This window comes from Thunnus maccoyii, chromosome 8 (assembly GCF_910596095.1).
Source record: "Thunnus maccoyii chromosome 8, fThuMac1.1, whole genome shotgun sequence".
Classification (NCBI taxonomy): domain Eukaryota; kingdom Metazoa; phylum Chordata; class Actinopteri; order Scombriformes; family Scombridae; genus Thunnus; species Thunnus maccoyii.
The window spans coordinates 10,585,050-10,601,260 of NC_056540.1; the positions used below are offsets into that span (position 1 = coordinate 10,585,050).

At 39.8% G+C, this 16,211-nt stretch overlaps 1 protein-coding gene across 1 annotated transcript; it reads left to right on the forward strand.

Annotated features, from left to right (window-relative positions):
- Positions 1–1,232: 1,232 nt before the first annotated feature.
- lonrf1 (LON peptidase N-terminal domain and ring finger 1) lies at positions 1,233–15,208 on the forward strand. Its single transcript, XM_042418406.1, has 12 exons — positions 1,233–2,089; positions 3,562–3,680; positions 4,201–4,323; positions 5,075–5,263; positions 5,376–5,493; positions 5,714–5,789; positions 6,022–6,136; positions 9,334–9,455; positions 9,606–9,764; positions 10,899–11,061; positions 11,186–11,335; positions 11,808–15,208. The coding sequence occupies exons 1-12, from the start codon at positions 1,792–1,794 to the stop codon at positions 11,955–11,957; spliced, it is 1,782 nt and encodes a 593-aa protein (XP_042274340.1). The 5' UTR covers positions 1,233–1,791; the 3' UTR covers positions 11,958–15,208.
- Positions 15,209–16,211: the final 1,003 nt, after the last annotated feature.

Below are 16,211 nucleotides of genomic sequence, written 5' to 3' on the forward strand. Positions count from 1 at the left end.
ATCCATCCAAAGTGGTCGTAGAAAGCTCAGTATGAATATACTGTGGTTACATTCCTCCCTCCCCCAAGCCCACCACTCAGGTTTTTGTAGAGGCACTTAACAATACAATCAGTGTTTTGTTGCCTTGACCATGTAACAGTGTCTTACTGCAGGTTGTTCAAGCATGTTGGATTGTTGGGAAAAAAAATGCAACCCTATACCAGACTACTTGATTGGCTTTTGCAAGTTCACATGTTTAATGATGTAAACTCACCACACTTAAGGTACTTCCCCTCAGAAGGATCCTAATTTTGTTATTGCAACTCAGACACATTCTTAGGGGGTACATTTGAATATTGAAATGTGCTATATTACCTTTTGTGAAACTATGCAGTTTCACTTAGGTATATGAACATTAATCCAGAAATAAAAGAGACAGTGAGGGAGCCAAATCTGGTCCTTTTATAGCTGAGTTTTTATGTAATTTTAATAAGAAATGATAATAGAAGTAACGTTTTAGATGGTAAACAAAGGTTTTCAAGTAAAATCAGTATCTCCATGTATGTTAAGTAACAGGCATTTTAAAAGACTTCTTACATCAAATGTTTTACTTTATGTCCATGCTGTAAAAAGCATGGTGTTCACACTGGGGCTCCTGTGTGGCCCTCAGGCGCAGAAGCTGTAGGAAGAAGTGTATATGTTTGGCTTGCTGCAGGCTCCAGCCTGATCTGATTGACCCAGAATGGCCTCCATGAGACAGTTTCCACATTACATACGCTAAGAGTGTCACACGTGCAGAGGTTTTGTTACAACACCGATCTACTCTGCAGCATTGTTTTCATAAACATTAACTAAATCTTCCCTTGTGCAGTTTTCACCTTCACAGAGAGTCCTTAGCTCTTTTCTTGCATTACAAAATATAAATTTAAACCTGGCTCGGATTTTGGGGTATGTAAGCAAGGCTGAGGATGAGCATAACCGTGCTTATGTCATGCTGCTGCTACCCCGCCCCCTGGCTGCTGTTACTATCCTCTGCTGGGATTCCCTACACTGTCTGGAGGGGTCATTTCCATTCTTATGCGCCATTTAATTAAATTTTAATAAATACACTGACTAAACGCACGCGACAACCAACTCATTCACCCCCATGTCTTTAAATTAAATCGAAATCAAAACCCAAGAAGTTTGCGGCAGAAATCATGTTATGAAACTCGGCATCTTTGGGTTTCACAACAGGGCGGAAAGCTAACCTTTTATCCAATCGGAGGGCCCGTTGCCGCGTCACGTGGTCTTTATTTATGTAATGTAATGGTGTTACACAGTAACCTAGCTTTGTGGCCGTGGATAGCCTACGTCGTAACAAGGGGTTAAAAGCGGACACACGGATAAGTAAAAAGAAGAAAATTAATGTTCACATATTCTGGTCCGGTTCGTGCGGCGTGTATGGAGTTTGGAGCGGCGGAGGAAGCGGCGCATTGGACTGAGCTGAGTTTCTATTTAACCTGAATGGAAAGGGATAGACGTTCAGTTACAGTATGTGTCCCAAACCAAAGACTAAGTTAGGACTGACAATGGATAAATATGCTACGAATAGGCAAGGTGTGAGGAGAACATATGAGAGCTTACATTAGCAGTATCCTAGCTGGACAGAAACCGGTGTACTATTTACTGTATCTGTAGCTGTCAGTGTGTTATTTAAATGGTCCGTGCAATACTACTACACAGGAAAACCTCTCCGTGTGCATTGCTTTAACAAGAAAAGCAACACTTGTTCCCGTGGGTCACTTGTGCTGGTGACATAACCCATCCACCATGGATCTGCTGGAGTGTCCGCTCTGTCTCTTCCTGATGTGCGAGCCGGTGACCATGTCGTGCGGTCACACGTTTTGCCGGAGGTGCATTGGGAGTTGCCTCCCGTCCAAATGCCCGACGTGCAAAGAAAGGTTAAAGCAAAGAGAAGTGAAAAGCATGAAGAACAACGTTTTGCTCATCAGTGTGGCTGAAAAGTGCTGCCCCGACGAGACAAAAATGAAGTGCCATATACAGGAGAAGCTCAAAGCCAAGGAGTTCCTGGAAGCTTTACGCGTCGCAAACGAGGGGATAAACTTGGGTAAGGCACACAGCTGCAGACAATTTAAAAAATTTTGTCTGATGTTTAAGTTCGGTGCTAAAAAAGATGCCCACAGGTCTGCATTTATGCAAGAAACCACATGGTCACGCCGCAGTAAAAACAAAACAAGTAGCCAGGCAAGTTTGAAGTCCCAGTTTTTACGCACTGCTCACAGTCCTGGCAGGTGCCCAATGATGGTGCATCCTGTTCTCTAACAGCAGTGAAATATAGGAGGTGCACCGACAGAGAGGACAGGAAACTTGTGCAGATCTTGATGTCATAGGATTCACTGTATCTAATGTGTAAGGGTATTGATTATTGAGCTGACTTGAATGTATAATTGGGTCAGTAAGGTCACCAGCTGCTTCTTCTTCCTTATTTGGTTTATGATATGTATGTTTTTTCCCTCTCTTTGTGCATATTGAACCATCTTGGCAAAACAACTGACACTTAATATAAAGATGTAGGGGGAAAAGTTGATCTGTATCAGTCTGGTTTAACATTTTCCCCTCTGTCTATGTTTCAATAGGATATAAGAAGCAGTAGTTATAGCTGTTGGACACAGGCTGCAGGGATTGCTGATTATAGAGAAGGATTTCTATGCATTTCTGCTGTTACCTCTGACAGAGAAATTGTTGTAATATCTCTGTTGCTGAGACAAATGCTTTGAATCTTTTTTAATCATTTTATCAACTGTCATGTCTATATCATTATTATCCTCCGCCCTTGTTTTTGTTAGTGCAGTTGACCTTATTTTCCTCGTGCAGCAGCCAGGAAGTAAAAGGGACAACTTCTGCCCTAGATGAGTTTATCTAGTCAGTGGGCCTTCTGGGAATTGTAGGAGTGTTTGTGCTTCAGTGAATTAGTGTACCGTTGCATTACCTACATGCTCGCCATCTCTGCCAATCCAATTAAATACTGCAGCTTCCCTTACTCCAGTGCTATGCTCTATAGGTTCTTGTGTAATGATCTCCTTGCAGATTTGAGTATGGCAGTTTTTCTTCGCTGACAGCGTCTGTAATTTAGGTCTATATAGTGTAAATAAACCACGGTACTGGCTGACATCAAGCACAGATCTAATACCATGCTCTTCTTAGTGGAACGGATTGAGATGATGTAACATTTTTTTTAAGGCTTGTGCAAATGTTAACTATTTTGTTCTAGAAGATTTATAAGGTTGCATCGTTACAATTTTAAAAACGATATTGACAAAACGCATTTAATGTGCATGAGTCACATCTTCACACATGCGCGATCCTTTTAATGAGGTCAATATAAGCGTCCATATTTATCCAGTATATCTGGTGTATGCTTCACAAGTTTTTGGATGGAAACACAGGTTGAACCGCATGTTATGCAGGCTGTTTGATTCCTGTCATTACATGTTTGTACTACAAAAAAAAAATCATATCTCTACTTTTTCTGCTTGTCTTAGTTTTCTCTTCTGTTTTTTTTTTTTTTGCCATCTTTAGTCCCAGATGACCAGAGTTTGAGGGTGTACAGAGCTGAAGCTAACTGTGGCCTGATGCATTTCCCTGAGGCTCTGACGGACCTTGACTACCTCTGCTGCCTTCGTCCTAACTGGACTTGGGTGAGAGACAGGGGACAGTGTTGGACACACATTTTCTTGCACAACACCCACAAATCTGTCTGCATCTCTATCAAAGTGAAGACTGTCATTCATTTCACTTCAGTTGACATCAGGTTTATGCCGAATTTAACCTAACGTGCACTTCATTGCCTGGTTTTGTAACATGTAATAGCTCATACATAACCACTGGAAGGGCGCCGCCTTGTTAATTTGTCTTTTTAGATTCTACCTTGGTGTGCAAAGCTGACCTCTTTCGAGCGATTTCCTTTTGCTTTTATTGATGTTATGTCATTCAGAAAGTTACGCAAACAGCTACTCATGTCATAAATTCATTTAGCACTTTATGCCAGTGGGTGGCTCACTTCTATTGCATTTATTTATATTACAAAAAATAAAAGTGTAAAATAATTTTATAGAATTAATCACCTGTAATGTAACTCAGATGCTTTTTAATGAAGGGGTGCAGAATGTTTATGTCCTCGAGTCATGGTGTGCTGATTGCACTGTTCTGTTCGTGCAGGGCTTCTTTCGTAAAGGGAATGTACTGCTGGAAATGGGTCAGCAGACAGAAGCCCTCACCCAGTTCCACCATTGCCTAAAACTTCAAACTGACTTTGTTCCTGCAAAGAGCCAGATCAAGAAGGTTTGTTCACCTTATCGACTATGTGTGATTCAGTGTGTGTATCATTTGTGTAACATGTACATATTTATATGTTGTTTTCATTAAGAAGCTGTTTAGAACATCAAAGATCAGCAGCAGTGAGATGCTGACTGACATGAAAGTAGAGTTAATGCAGCAGAACAGATAAGCGTATATCATTGTGAAAAGCTGCATGTATCACTTACAGATAACTGATGTGATTTTAAGAGATGAGATGGAATCTGAACTATATCATGAATGTGTGTTTTTACATGATAGGTCACGTCATGGTTGCATGATCATCTGCTCTGATTAAAGACTTTTTTTTCCAGTATGTGTGGGTGCAGAGGATGGTTATTATAGTTCAAGGTTTTTCATTAGTGTTTTATTTCATCATCATAATTAAAATGCATTTTCATTTCAGTTTAGTTTTAGTTTGTGTGGGCTTTTGGTAGTTTGGATTTATTATCTGTTTTCCTCTCTTATTTATTATCATTATGATTACTCATCGTAGCAGTAGTGATGATCGTAGTAGAAATATTGATCATTTTTAAAAGTAAATCAGTATATTGGCTTTCATACATTTTCTGTGCAAACTTAATCCAACGTTTACACTTTTTACAATTTAACTCCCTTTTATTTCAGGTTTAATTTTTCAATTTAGTTTTAGTTTATAGCAAAAACACTGGCAGAATCAGACACTTTCATACACTCATGTGACTTATTTATGACATAAAATGGGTTCAAATTGCAGATCCTGGAGGCAGAGGGCATGCCGGTGCCGGAGGAGGGGTCCCGCATCTTGCAGATGTTATCTGAGTACCTGAAAGAGCCCTGCCCCATTACCAGCCTCAGTAGCTCCCAGGGCCCGACACACCCTGAGGTCCTCAAACATCCACATGGGGATGAGGGAGAGGCCCAAGAGAGGAGAGAGGCCTGCCAGGTAAGCTTTGCAGTTACAGTGAGGAGAATGCACTGCAGTGCTCGGTTGTAAGATGTTTGAATCTAAATATAAACCTTAACAGATAAATCTGTATGTCTTTATGGGCTCCAAGGTGAAGCATGATACGGGTACTGAGTGCTGCCTCAGCCTCTGCCAAGCTGTTTCCTTCCTCCCCACCGCTGAAGAGGACGAGGAGATGATGATGAGGAAGGAAGATGGGCGTGGCAGGGGTACGATGACAGACCAGTGTACAAACACACACACACACACATATGTAATGATTTGATTGTCATTTTCATCATCATTGTCCTCATCATGAGTTATTGTCAGGACAAACAGATTTATCATAACAGCCACCAGATGGTTATAATAATTGCGATTTTTTTCTCTTCAAACTAATTTTAGCTGTTTATCTCTCTCTCTCTCTCTCCCTCTCTCTCTCTCTCTCAGGTGAAAGTAGTCACAGCAGAGAGAAAACTCTGGGCGTTCTCACTGTGTCAGACTTTGAGTGCCCTCTCTGCATTAGGTCAGTGTCCTGGAGTACTCCCTCAGATCAATAATGCATCACTGTCTGTACTTTGTCTGCTGTAGAGTCATATATCAGGCTGATTCTGTTCTCTGGTTAATGTTCAGCATACATACAGTGCCATATGTACAAAACTTACAGACTCACAGCCACTGTACAAATAACAGCATGAATGACCTTCCTCGGCTAGACTGGTTTAACCAAGGCCTGTGTCTGTCTCTGTCCTCTCAAGGTTGTTTTATGAGCCAGTCACTACTCCCTGCGGTCACACCTTCTGTAAAAACTGCATAGAGAGGAGTCTGGACCACAACCTCCGCTGTCCGCTCTGCAAACAGCCACTACAAGAGGTTTATTATTGCCATTAATGCCTTATTATTGCCATTGCATTACAGTCTTAAAATACCAAATGTAGCTCAGCCAGGGTGAGATACATCACTCCTCTGTTTTTACTTTGTGACAGTGTGGTAAAAATGATTTTATACTAATCGTAACTGATTTCTCATACACCTCTCAGCTAATCAATTCACATAAAGTTGCAGGCAAGAGAACGACCTGGTTATTTATTCCTTTATTTGGAAGCAGTAGCATAGCCAGAAATATTAATTTAGGTGTGCCTGTGGTATATAAAGTGTGCAAGATCCAAAGTGATCTGTAGATCAACCATTGCAGTTTTTTTACTCTTGTATATTATATGTTATTGATAGCAGGCTACTAGTTTTATTTACTGTTGCTTAGCAACCCAATACAATTATAGCACAGTTGTTGCATAAAAGCAGTGTCAATCCTGGAGTTGTGGTGACCGCAATGGTTGAACTATATCACATCAGATATTCTAATAGCAAGGGTAACCGCGCAACTGTTTCTTTTAAAGATAAGCCTATAAGCTATTTGCACAATGCCATTGCATGGCAAAAACAAACCGACAGCGTGTCACTTACAAAAATGAAGTGAGTATCATGTATCCAACGATATAGAAAAGTGTGAGATCAAGAAAGTTAAGCTTCCTTTATAAGCTATTATTACATTCACAATCCTTCAGCCAAGAACACAATAGGCTGCACCAGCAGGTCAAAAAGGACAATTTATACAAAAAGGACATTAGTATGACTTACATGTGTAAGCACATCTTCAAGGGTTAAAACAATAAGAAACATCCACTGAGCTGGGATGTATCATTTCCAGTGCTTCCAGACTTTAGCAGAATTGAATGAAAATCAGAGAAGAGTCACAGAAATGTAGCTGCAGGATTTTAGTGAAGTGAACTCTAGTAATATTTGCACATTACACACACAGGACCAACTGCTTACTGTAGATTCAAAATTGCTTTAAATCAAAAGACATGCATATTCATCACAAAAGTAATGGGAAAGTCCCCAAATAGGGTGGATACTATATTTAACTGAGCTTAGAGTGTAAATGAATGTTATTTTTCTGTTGCTGCTCTCTGCAGTTTCATTCCATAGCAAGACATGATGGAACAGCATCTCATTGCTTGTTAGAAATATGTCTCTGAAAGATCTGATGTGCTTGCAGACACACATACATGATTTGGCGGAGTGGGACGTTAGGAGGGAAACAGTAGCTAACTCATCCAGGAAATCACTCCAACTGGGTGTGCAATCCACATATCATAAGTAGGCTCTAGCAGTATTCTCTGATACAGGTTTGAATTCTCCATTAACACATATAAAACCTTATATTCTCATCAAAAAGTATCAATGCATGTATCAAATACATGACGTACACACTCTCATTTATATGTTTAATGTGCAAAAATATCCCTCAAGGCATACAGTACTATAGTTAGTAACTAAAATTTATACAACACAGCTTGAAAACAAGTTGTGAATGAAGACATTTTCAGGACCAACCAACAGACCTTCTACACAGGCCCCAAACAATCACAAATCACAGACAAGCAGCAGCAACAGGTGGTTTAACAACCAGCAAGCAACTTGGGGCAGGCTCCACAGACAGCAGCAACAGCACAAAAGCTTCAGCGAGAAAGGCAGAGTTAATATCATATTGATCATATCATGCTGAAGCTTCAGCGTCCAGACAAACCACAAACAGTGCAAAACAAGAGATACAAACCATTAACAACAAGACAGCAAAGAGTTAAATAACGTTACATATAGAGAGCCACGGCAGGACATTACCTTTTAACCAGATATAGACAGACACAAAGAGAGGGTGTATCTGACTCACGTTTTTGAAGCACATGCTCTGTTTTTCACAAAAATGAAATAGCATTAACTGGTACAACTTTACAGTAAGACTGCTCTTATAAAGGATTTATAAATGGTTTATAATTAGGTTACTAACTAGGCTGTAATCACTACATAAATCATTAATAAACAATTATAAACTAGTTGTAACACAGTTTTCATACATTGACGTGGGCTCACTATTTGGCGAGATCAAGTTACCACTTCCTACTCATTAATCTTATTAATGAGTTGCTACCATTTATAATTGGCAAAAGGGAGCCTTATTGTAAAGTGTGAAACACCTGGAACGCTGTCCTAAAGAAGATACTAACCAACATGAAGCATCACAATATGCCACTTTAATATCCACAGTGCATAACAGCCTGATAGCAAATGTCATATCAACACCTGTGATAATAATGAGGACGGCTGCTGATAGCATGCTGAAAATGTCAAGGTAAACAATTTTGCTAAAGCCTTAGTGTATGAATCTGGTAATTTGATATGCCCCAATTTGATATGGCAAATGAAACTTTTTGACTATTAAGATATGCTGACAGTGGCTAAATGCTAATAACTTATGAATAAATATCTGATGAAGCTGAGGGGTATAAATGCTGACTGATGGAGAAAACAAAGTAACCAATGAGATCTGAGGCTTAACAGTACAGATAAATGTGGGCTCACTATTTGGCAAGCAACAGGTCACTGTTTCCCTTTTTATCTAATGTGTTATAACAGCTTATTAGTGATTTATAAAGTGTTAACAACCTAATTAATAAACTAATTATAAACCATTCATAAAACCTTTATAAGGGTATTCTTATTGTAAAGTAGTATCCATTAACTTACCTGCTCTCGCTCCTGCTCCCATGCTAGGTTTTTTTTTTTTTTTTGAAAACCAGTTTCTGAAGTTCATTCTGGCTAACGCCAAAAAAATTCAAGTCAAGTGTGATGCTTCACAACAGTGATCACTTGAGCATCACAGCAGGCTGTCAGACAGGCTGTGACAGGCTGTCACATGTCAAAAATTACATCAATCAGGGTGGGGCCACCGTCAGCAACTCAGCGCACAAGGAGTTCAAATGCACCAATGAGGTCTGGCTGTGTTTTTTTATGATTATGCTGGATGTGGCACAGGCACAGATAAATGATGAGTACTATTATACATAATGCTGTTGTATCAGCTATGTGCAGCCACAAATGTATCGTAAAACTTTGAATGTCCTTATTTTTTCTTATTATTGGGATACAGTTGATTGTTCTGTTGTAATAACTCTTGAGTGTTAATGTTATTATGTATGATTGCTGAAATGATCACTTTTCTTTTCCAGTACTTTAAAAATAGAAAGTACAACCCCACAGTTCTGCTTCAGGACATCATGAACCAGCTTTTCCCCTCACAGTTGGCTGAGAGGAAACAGGTCCACGAGGCTGAGATGGCTGAACTGTCCAAGTAGGCACCTCCAAGGAAAACATCACACAATCTACACTCTTTATTGATTCTTACTATCCCAATTCTCTCCTTTTTAATTTGTTCTCCCTCTCTCTATCTTTCATTGTCATGTTGTCTATGCCTGTCCCGCTTCTATCTCTTCCTTTGCAGTCTTACTAAGGACATCCCCATATTTGTTTGCACGGTGGCCTACCCTGGAGTGCCCTGCCCTCTGCACATTTTTGAGCCTCGATACCGGCTGATGATGCGTCGCTGTATGGAGACTGGCACCAAGAAGTTTGGCATGTGCAGCTACGAGCATGGCAAAGGGTACAAGAAGCACAGAAACACACCCTGCATTATTACATCTTTTAAAATACCTTTTTTTTTTTTTAAAAATGATCCAAATCAACTTATTTATTTTAAAAGTATGTATTTGGGTATGTAATGATGTGCTAACTTATGTGAATTGAAGTGACATAAAAATATAGCCAGTTTTAAACCAATTTGAAGGCCCTGTGCTATTTTACTGTCTGGCCATGGAGAGACCATGTTTGACATTTCCCTAACTGTCAAACACACAGCAGTCCTGCTGGACCCTGATGAGATTGTTGGCGATGCAGCACAAGCAGACAGCCAGCACAGTGGGCAAAGTTTAAATCAGTCATATGTGACCCTGAGGGGGTTGAAAATAGCAGCATGGTGACCAATCTGCCGTGAGATCTGCTGTGCATTTTCATTCCCCACCAAATATTTCCTCCCTAGTTCCACTATATGTTGTCATTATATTCAATTATCCCATTTCATTGAAATAAATTGTAAATCGTAATCTAGGATAATATTAAAATGTGTAAATTAATATTTCAGTTATGCAGTTCATTATGTTGGTTGTGTAAGTGTATAAATCTTTTTGTCTAAGTCTGCCTCATTTTTGTCCAAATAAAACTCAGTAGTTCTCCCTTAGACTGCAGCATATGATCATGAATGATAATAAGAAGACACATTCCTGAGCGTTTATCAGCATGATATGATCAATATGATATTAACTCTGCCTTTCTCACTGTGTTTGGTTGTGCAACAGTTGTGTAGACAACAGAATGTGAAGGTTGACCTCAGTAATTTTGCAGCAGAGCTCCACATATTTTTAATCAAGGTCAGGGGTTTCAAACTCTTTAAAAAGTTTGAAATTCTCTTTGAAAGAGTATCAGAATTTTTCATAAATGCGTAACATTATTTATGTACTTAATGTTGGATATTGATGGGAATTATGGCACAAAATACACAATATTTAAATACATTTCTAGCTGAAAATGAATTAGATTTTGTTCAGCCATATTTGCACCACAAGAAATATTGGGGGTAAAGTTATTCCCACCAGTTTTCATTTTGGCTGATAAAGCACATATCACATTAAAAGCTGCATGATAAATTCTCTGTCTCATGGTTTTGTCTCATGTGCCCTAGGTTTGCCGACTACGGCTGTATGTTGGAGATCCATAGCCTGGAGCTGCTGCCTGATGGGCGGTCCTATGTGGACACTGTGGGTGGCAGCAGATTCAGGGTTCTAAAGAGAGGCCAGAGAGATGGCTACCACACCGCTGATATAGAGTACCTGGAGGACCTCAAGGTCAGAGTCTCTGAAATTGTAGACAGCACCAACACTCGGGGAGTTAAAATGCTAAAAATATTACTACAGTACTGAACAACTTAATTACAGAACCTCTTCTTTCTTTGCGTCTTCTCTTTCGCAGGTCGACGGCAGTGAGTTGGAGCTTTTGCAAGGTCTTCATGACAGCGTGTACCAGCAGGCTCAAGATTGGTACCAGCGCCTTGGAAGCCGCATTCGCGAACAGATCGACAGACAGTATGGCACCATGCCCGACACGGAGGAAAACATTCAAGTAGGGGCCTTCATATCTCTGCAAACCAAAGCCTTCCACTGTGTTTTAAATATTTAAATTGTTTTACCCATGCTCCAGGCTGCCACTGTTCCATTCTTCACAGTATGGGATGAAAATGAACTTGCAGAGATTTCAAACAAGCTCTTAAAAGGTTCACACAGACAATCATGTCTGCTTTTGTTTTGTCAGAGTTCACTTGTTGTTTTATGGTAATGCAGTGGAGACAAATCAGCCTGCACTCAGAGCTCCATTAGTGCTCAGAGACAACATTAACTCTGAGAACAATAAAAGCAGACATTATGTTTATAGGGGTCTCTGTAAGCTGAATGGAAATCATTAGCTAGCTGAATGTAAGAAAAACATCATTTAATTTAGCTAAAACATGCAAAAACACTTGTATGGCTCTTCATACTGTATGTTGAGTGCACTCTGCATGTATGCAATCTCATAATCATTTATAACTGTCCTTCAGGCCTCGTCCAATGGTCCAGCCTGGTGTTGGTGGCTGCTGTCTGTCCTGCAGATGGACCCTGCCTATCAAACCACTGTCCTGTCCCTGACCTCACTCAAAGACCGCCTGGGACACCTACGCCTCGTCCTTGAGTACTTCTCTCAGAGCTAGACTTCACAGCACAGTGGATTTGTGGCCACGATTAGCCGATAGTCAAATATTGCGCACACACAGAAAAATGGAGTGAAACCAATGAATGCACAAAGTTTGGGTTGGAGTTGGGACTACTCTGAATAGTGGAGGGACTGTCTTAATGTCTTAGCTCAAGGCAGAAAAATAGTGATCCTATTACAAAACACAGTGCAGTTGTACTGAGTTGGATTTTTGCTGTTTGAGAGTGCAAATGTTATCTTTCTAACCCAATTTTCTCCCCCAGAACCCCAAGGTTTCAGAGTTTCTGAATATGCTTGGTACTCGCTGTACCAGTAAGACTTGTAGGGTTGACCAAAGATGCTTCTAATTTAGGTCCATCAAAAAAATATTTATGGATAAATTACATCTTCATTATAGTTAAAAATTGACACTAGGTGTAACTGTTTTTTCTTCAGTTTTCACAAACATGAAGCCCACACATAACAGCATTACCCAAGCTAGTACAGCACACTGTACTTTCATGTATGGCCTCTTTAAATCAGACTTGATCTGACTATTAACATAGCTACGTTTGGAGTGAGAATGAAAATTAACAGCGCACATAGTTTGCAGTGAATTGTTAAGGACTATGCACAAGTTCATGTGTTGCAGGTTTTCATTTTGGATACTCTGAGTGATTGCCCCTTGCTGAGAGGGCACTGCATATAAGCTGCATTGCTTTTTAGTTGCATCTATTGGCCTTGACAGCCATTGATTATGGCCCATTTTATACTATCGAATAATCTGAAAAGATCCCTATTTAGTATTAGTAAATATTGCAATAATAATTTATAGTGTCACATGTGATGGCGCCCACTGGAGGATCCTTTTTTAACGAATGAAAGCTGCTGACCTGGTTGTTGTTTGTCACCATTTGGTGGAAAAAGTCTTCTGTGAAAATTATGACATTGATGAGGTTCGGTCTGTGAAAGGGAGACAGAGGTTTACCAGCCTAGTTTTACAAACCTGTGTGATTCTGTATGTGATACCCATGGATGTTTAAGTATGGATGCAGACCTGTATGTATGTGTGTCAGCTGTAAATAAGGACTTTAGGACTCTTTTTTTATTTAGTTGTGTCGCTATCATCGTTAGCTGATTTTTTTTTTTTTTTCATTAGATGTGGCATGATGTCAGCACTAAGCTATGTCCACTCCCTCTAGGTGCAGGGCTTAAAAATGATGCGTCAAGACACAGTGATGAACATCCTTTGATGAGGGACAACTATAAAATAATCTTGTAAGGGTCCGACTAAGCCCTAGTGTAGGCCACAACCCCTACCTCTGGCCCCTACTGTGTCTCCCTGTCTGGCCCCTCTAACACCAGTCATGTGTGTCTTTTGAGTGCCTGGCCCAACTCATCAGGAAACCTGCAAGGCTTAGAGTTTCTACACTACATAGAGGATGGACTGTGTGATTTTTGCTATGGACTTTTATTGATCGAGTGCTACATTCCATGGAATGTCAAAGCTGCAATCTTGTAATCTTGTGTATAGTTAATTTGCTAACAAAAAAACGGGCTTAACTGGGTGAAACAAAAGAGCTTACGTTTATTTTTTACTTTGACAATGTGCCATAGATATTTCTATGTTATGTGTTTTATAGGAGTAGTTTGCTAAATAGTCTCACTGTGTTAATGTTTGTCTACATCATGGACTCTGAAGTTAAGCTTCAAGCCTCATGCCTTTTGTATGGTGGGCAGTGAACTACAATCTTTTCATGGCCAACATATCACTTCAAACAGTGAAAATTAGACCAGCAAACACACTTACAGATAATACAGTAGCCCTGCTATTGTGATAATGTAGATATAGCTTAGAAAAGAAAGGGGTAATCATGAGACTTGATATGCACAAATATATCCCAGTAAAGGATGAACCAATGGATAGACTGATGGATTCTGGGAAAGCATGGGTCACCAGATGACCTCTGGACTTTGACCTGGGAACTAACACTTTACTTGAGGTTAAGAAACACTATTTAACCATTTCTTAAAACATGTCGATCAACCTCAGTTAAGATTTTGAAGCCATCTGGAAATAAGATTGCAGTCAAAGATTTAAATGTGCCAGTTATCACAACATTACTGACAAATTAAATGTATCATAAAGGTCAGTTTCCTGCTACCAGAAATGATTAAAGCTTATTCAAATCAAAAAGGGACTGAGGTTCTTCTACATTTTTTTTCAATGTACAGCCTCACTAGCCTTTGTAGGAGACACCTGGCAGCAGCAACAACATGAGTCCATTGGTCATTTAGGTGATTTTCACTCCCCTGTCCCACTTCTCATCAGAGAATACCAATGTTTGCACAGTGTAATAGTTTTGTGTATTGTTTTTTTCTGATGCTCAGCTGAAGTTTCTCACACTTTTTAAATCGTGTGTGTCTGTGTGTCATTTTTACTTCTTAAAGATGCCGCCTTCTCACTGAATAAAATATTATGTATTTTGATTGGCAGCAACCAATGTCACATTAAACAACTCTGAACAGAACCATTTTGTGATTTAGTTCATGATAAAAAATACTATATAGATATTTGAAAAATACATTATCTCACCCCCCATATTTTTGATCCAACTATTTGCCAGCTTAATGTTTATAATCCCTTAATAGGTTCAGACTTTGTGCTGCCAATGTATTACAGCACAGTCATGATTTTTTCTCTCCTCTCATTTGGACTACAGCTCGTACCCCTTTACACCCTGGCAGACCTCCATGAGCCATAGTTGCAATGTAATGGGCTATCAGAAAATGTCCTCCAACAGAGTCAATAGTATTTGCACAGAATCGACATTGTCTCAAAACGCAGAACAGAGAGCATAATAAGTGACCTGTTCCAAGCAGCAATTCCCTGTGAGAACGAGTCTTACACTTGTGTACTCAGGAGAAAGCTGTGAAAAGGACCATGGTGATGCATCCCTGCTATGTACAGCTTGCAGGAAATGTTGGCTGATGTGGTTCGATGGTCGGTGGTCTGTGGGCTTTGTAGACTAGAGACACGCACTGTTGTTCTCTGCACACTGCGGTCAGATGCGTCAATGTAAGTAAGTTTAAACACATTGAAACTACAAGGCAATTTCTGTCTGATTCATTTGTATTCATTCCCACACCTCCAAGCCAAGAGCAGTAAATTATCTTGATCTGATTACTGTTTATTTGCTTGCCCCCTGGATGACTTTTTAAATGTTACTATGAATAAAGCTTTTCAAGGCAAATTCTGCATTATCTTCATTTAATGCGCCTGTTTTGTGTCTGAATGATTTGAATGTTACGCAGCCAATTTTTTGGTCATTAAAGTGACATTACAAGCCAAATGGAAGTGGCGGGATCTATTGCGATTCACAGCATGACAGAAATTGGTATAGGGGAGGGGTGATGGGAGTGAAACATGCCTCACATACTGAAAGCAAGACAGTTTGGCATGGAAGCTGTTATAATTACCGAGAAGTCTGTGAAGTGCTGCAGCTGCAGCAAAGTGAAAGACGCCTCAGGTTTGCTCTTGTGGTTAGAAATAAAAACTAGAATGGGTTTTCCCAGTGAATGTTCAATTGATACTTTCACATTAGCTGCCTAAATCTTGATTGTACAGTTACAGAGAAATGAAAGGTTTATGATAGCAAAGTCTCTATTTTTATAGTCATCTCATTTATCTTCCTCTTCCATGACGACACGTCCGAAATAGATTATTATTACTGATCCATAGTTCAGATTTAACCAACATTCTATCCAATTTTGTAATCTGAGAGGTAGCTACAGTAGAGTGTGAGCCTCAATACATCACTATCAAAGAAAAGCATGAAATACAAACACATGCTATGAACAAACTTTCCACCAGGGGGCAGTCTGTAGCTGTGGAAGAATAGTAGAGTGCCTCACAGATGGAGTCATACTTTATAATAAACAAGGAAGAAATCTCATAATAAGAGTCTGGCTTATCCATTTTATACAGTCTCAAATTGAGCATGTTCACGTCACAAATAGGGGTCAGAAGTGAGATTTGGTCTGGCAGGGAGAAGCAATCATATGAAACAAGCAGGAAGGAAATAGTGGTTTCCCATGCAGCTGAAAGGAACATAAATTAACGAAAGTAAAAGAGGATGTGTGAGTGTAGGTGTGCATGACCCACACTCCTCTGTGAACAGGGAGAAAAACAGCATAGCAGAAGTGAGGCACGTTTCCTGCCAACGTCCTCTGCATAGGAAGCAGGCAGATGAAAAGAGGTTTCACTGGCTTC

Coding starts and splice junctions, on each gene's coding strand:
- lonrf1 (XM_042418406.1), top strand. CDS start 1,792: ATGGATCTGCTGGAGTGTCCGCTCTGTCTCTTCCTGATGTGCGAGCCG. Junction 4,324..5,074: donor CAAAGAGCCAGATCAAGAAG/GTTTGTTCACCT, acceptor TTCAAATTGCAG/ATCCTGGAGGCAGAGGGCAT. Junction 5,264..5,375: donor AGAGGAGAGAGGCCTGCCAG/GTAAGCTTTGCA, acceptor ATGGGCTCCAAG/GTGAAGCATGATACGGGTAC.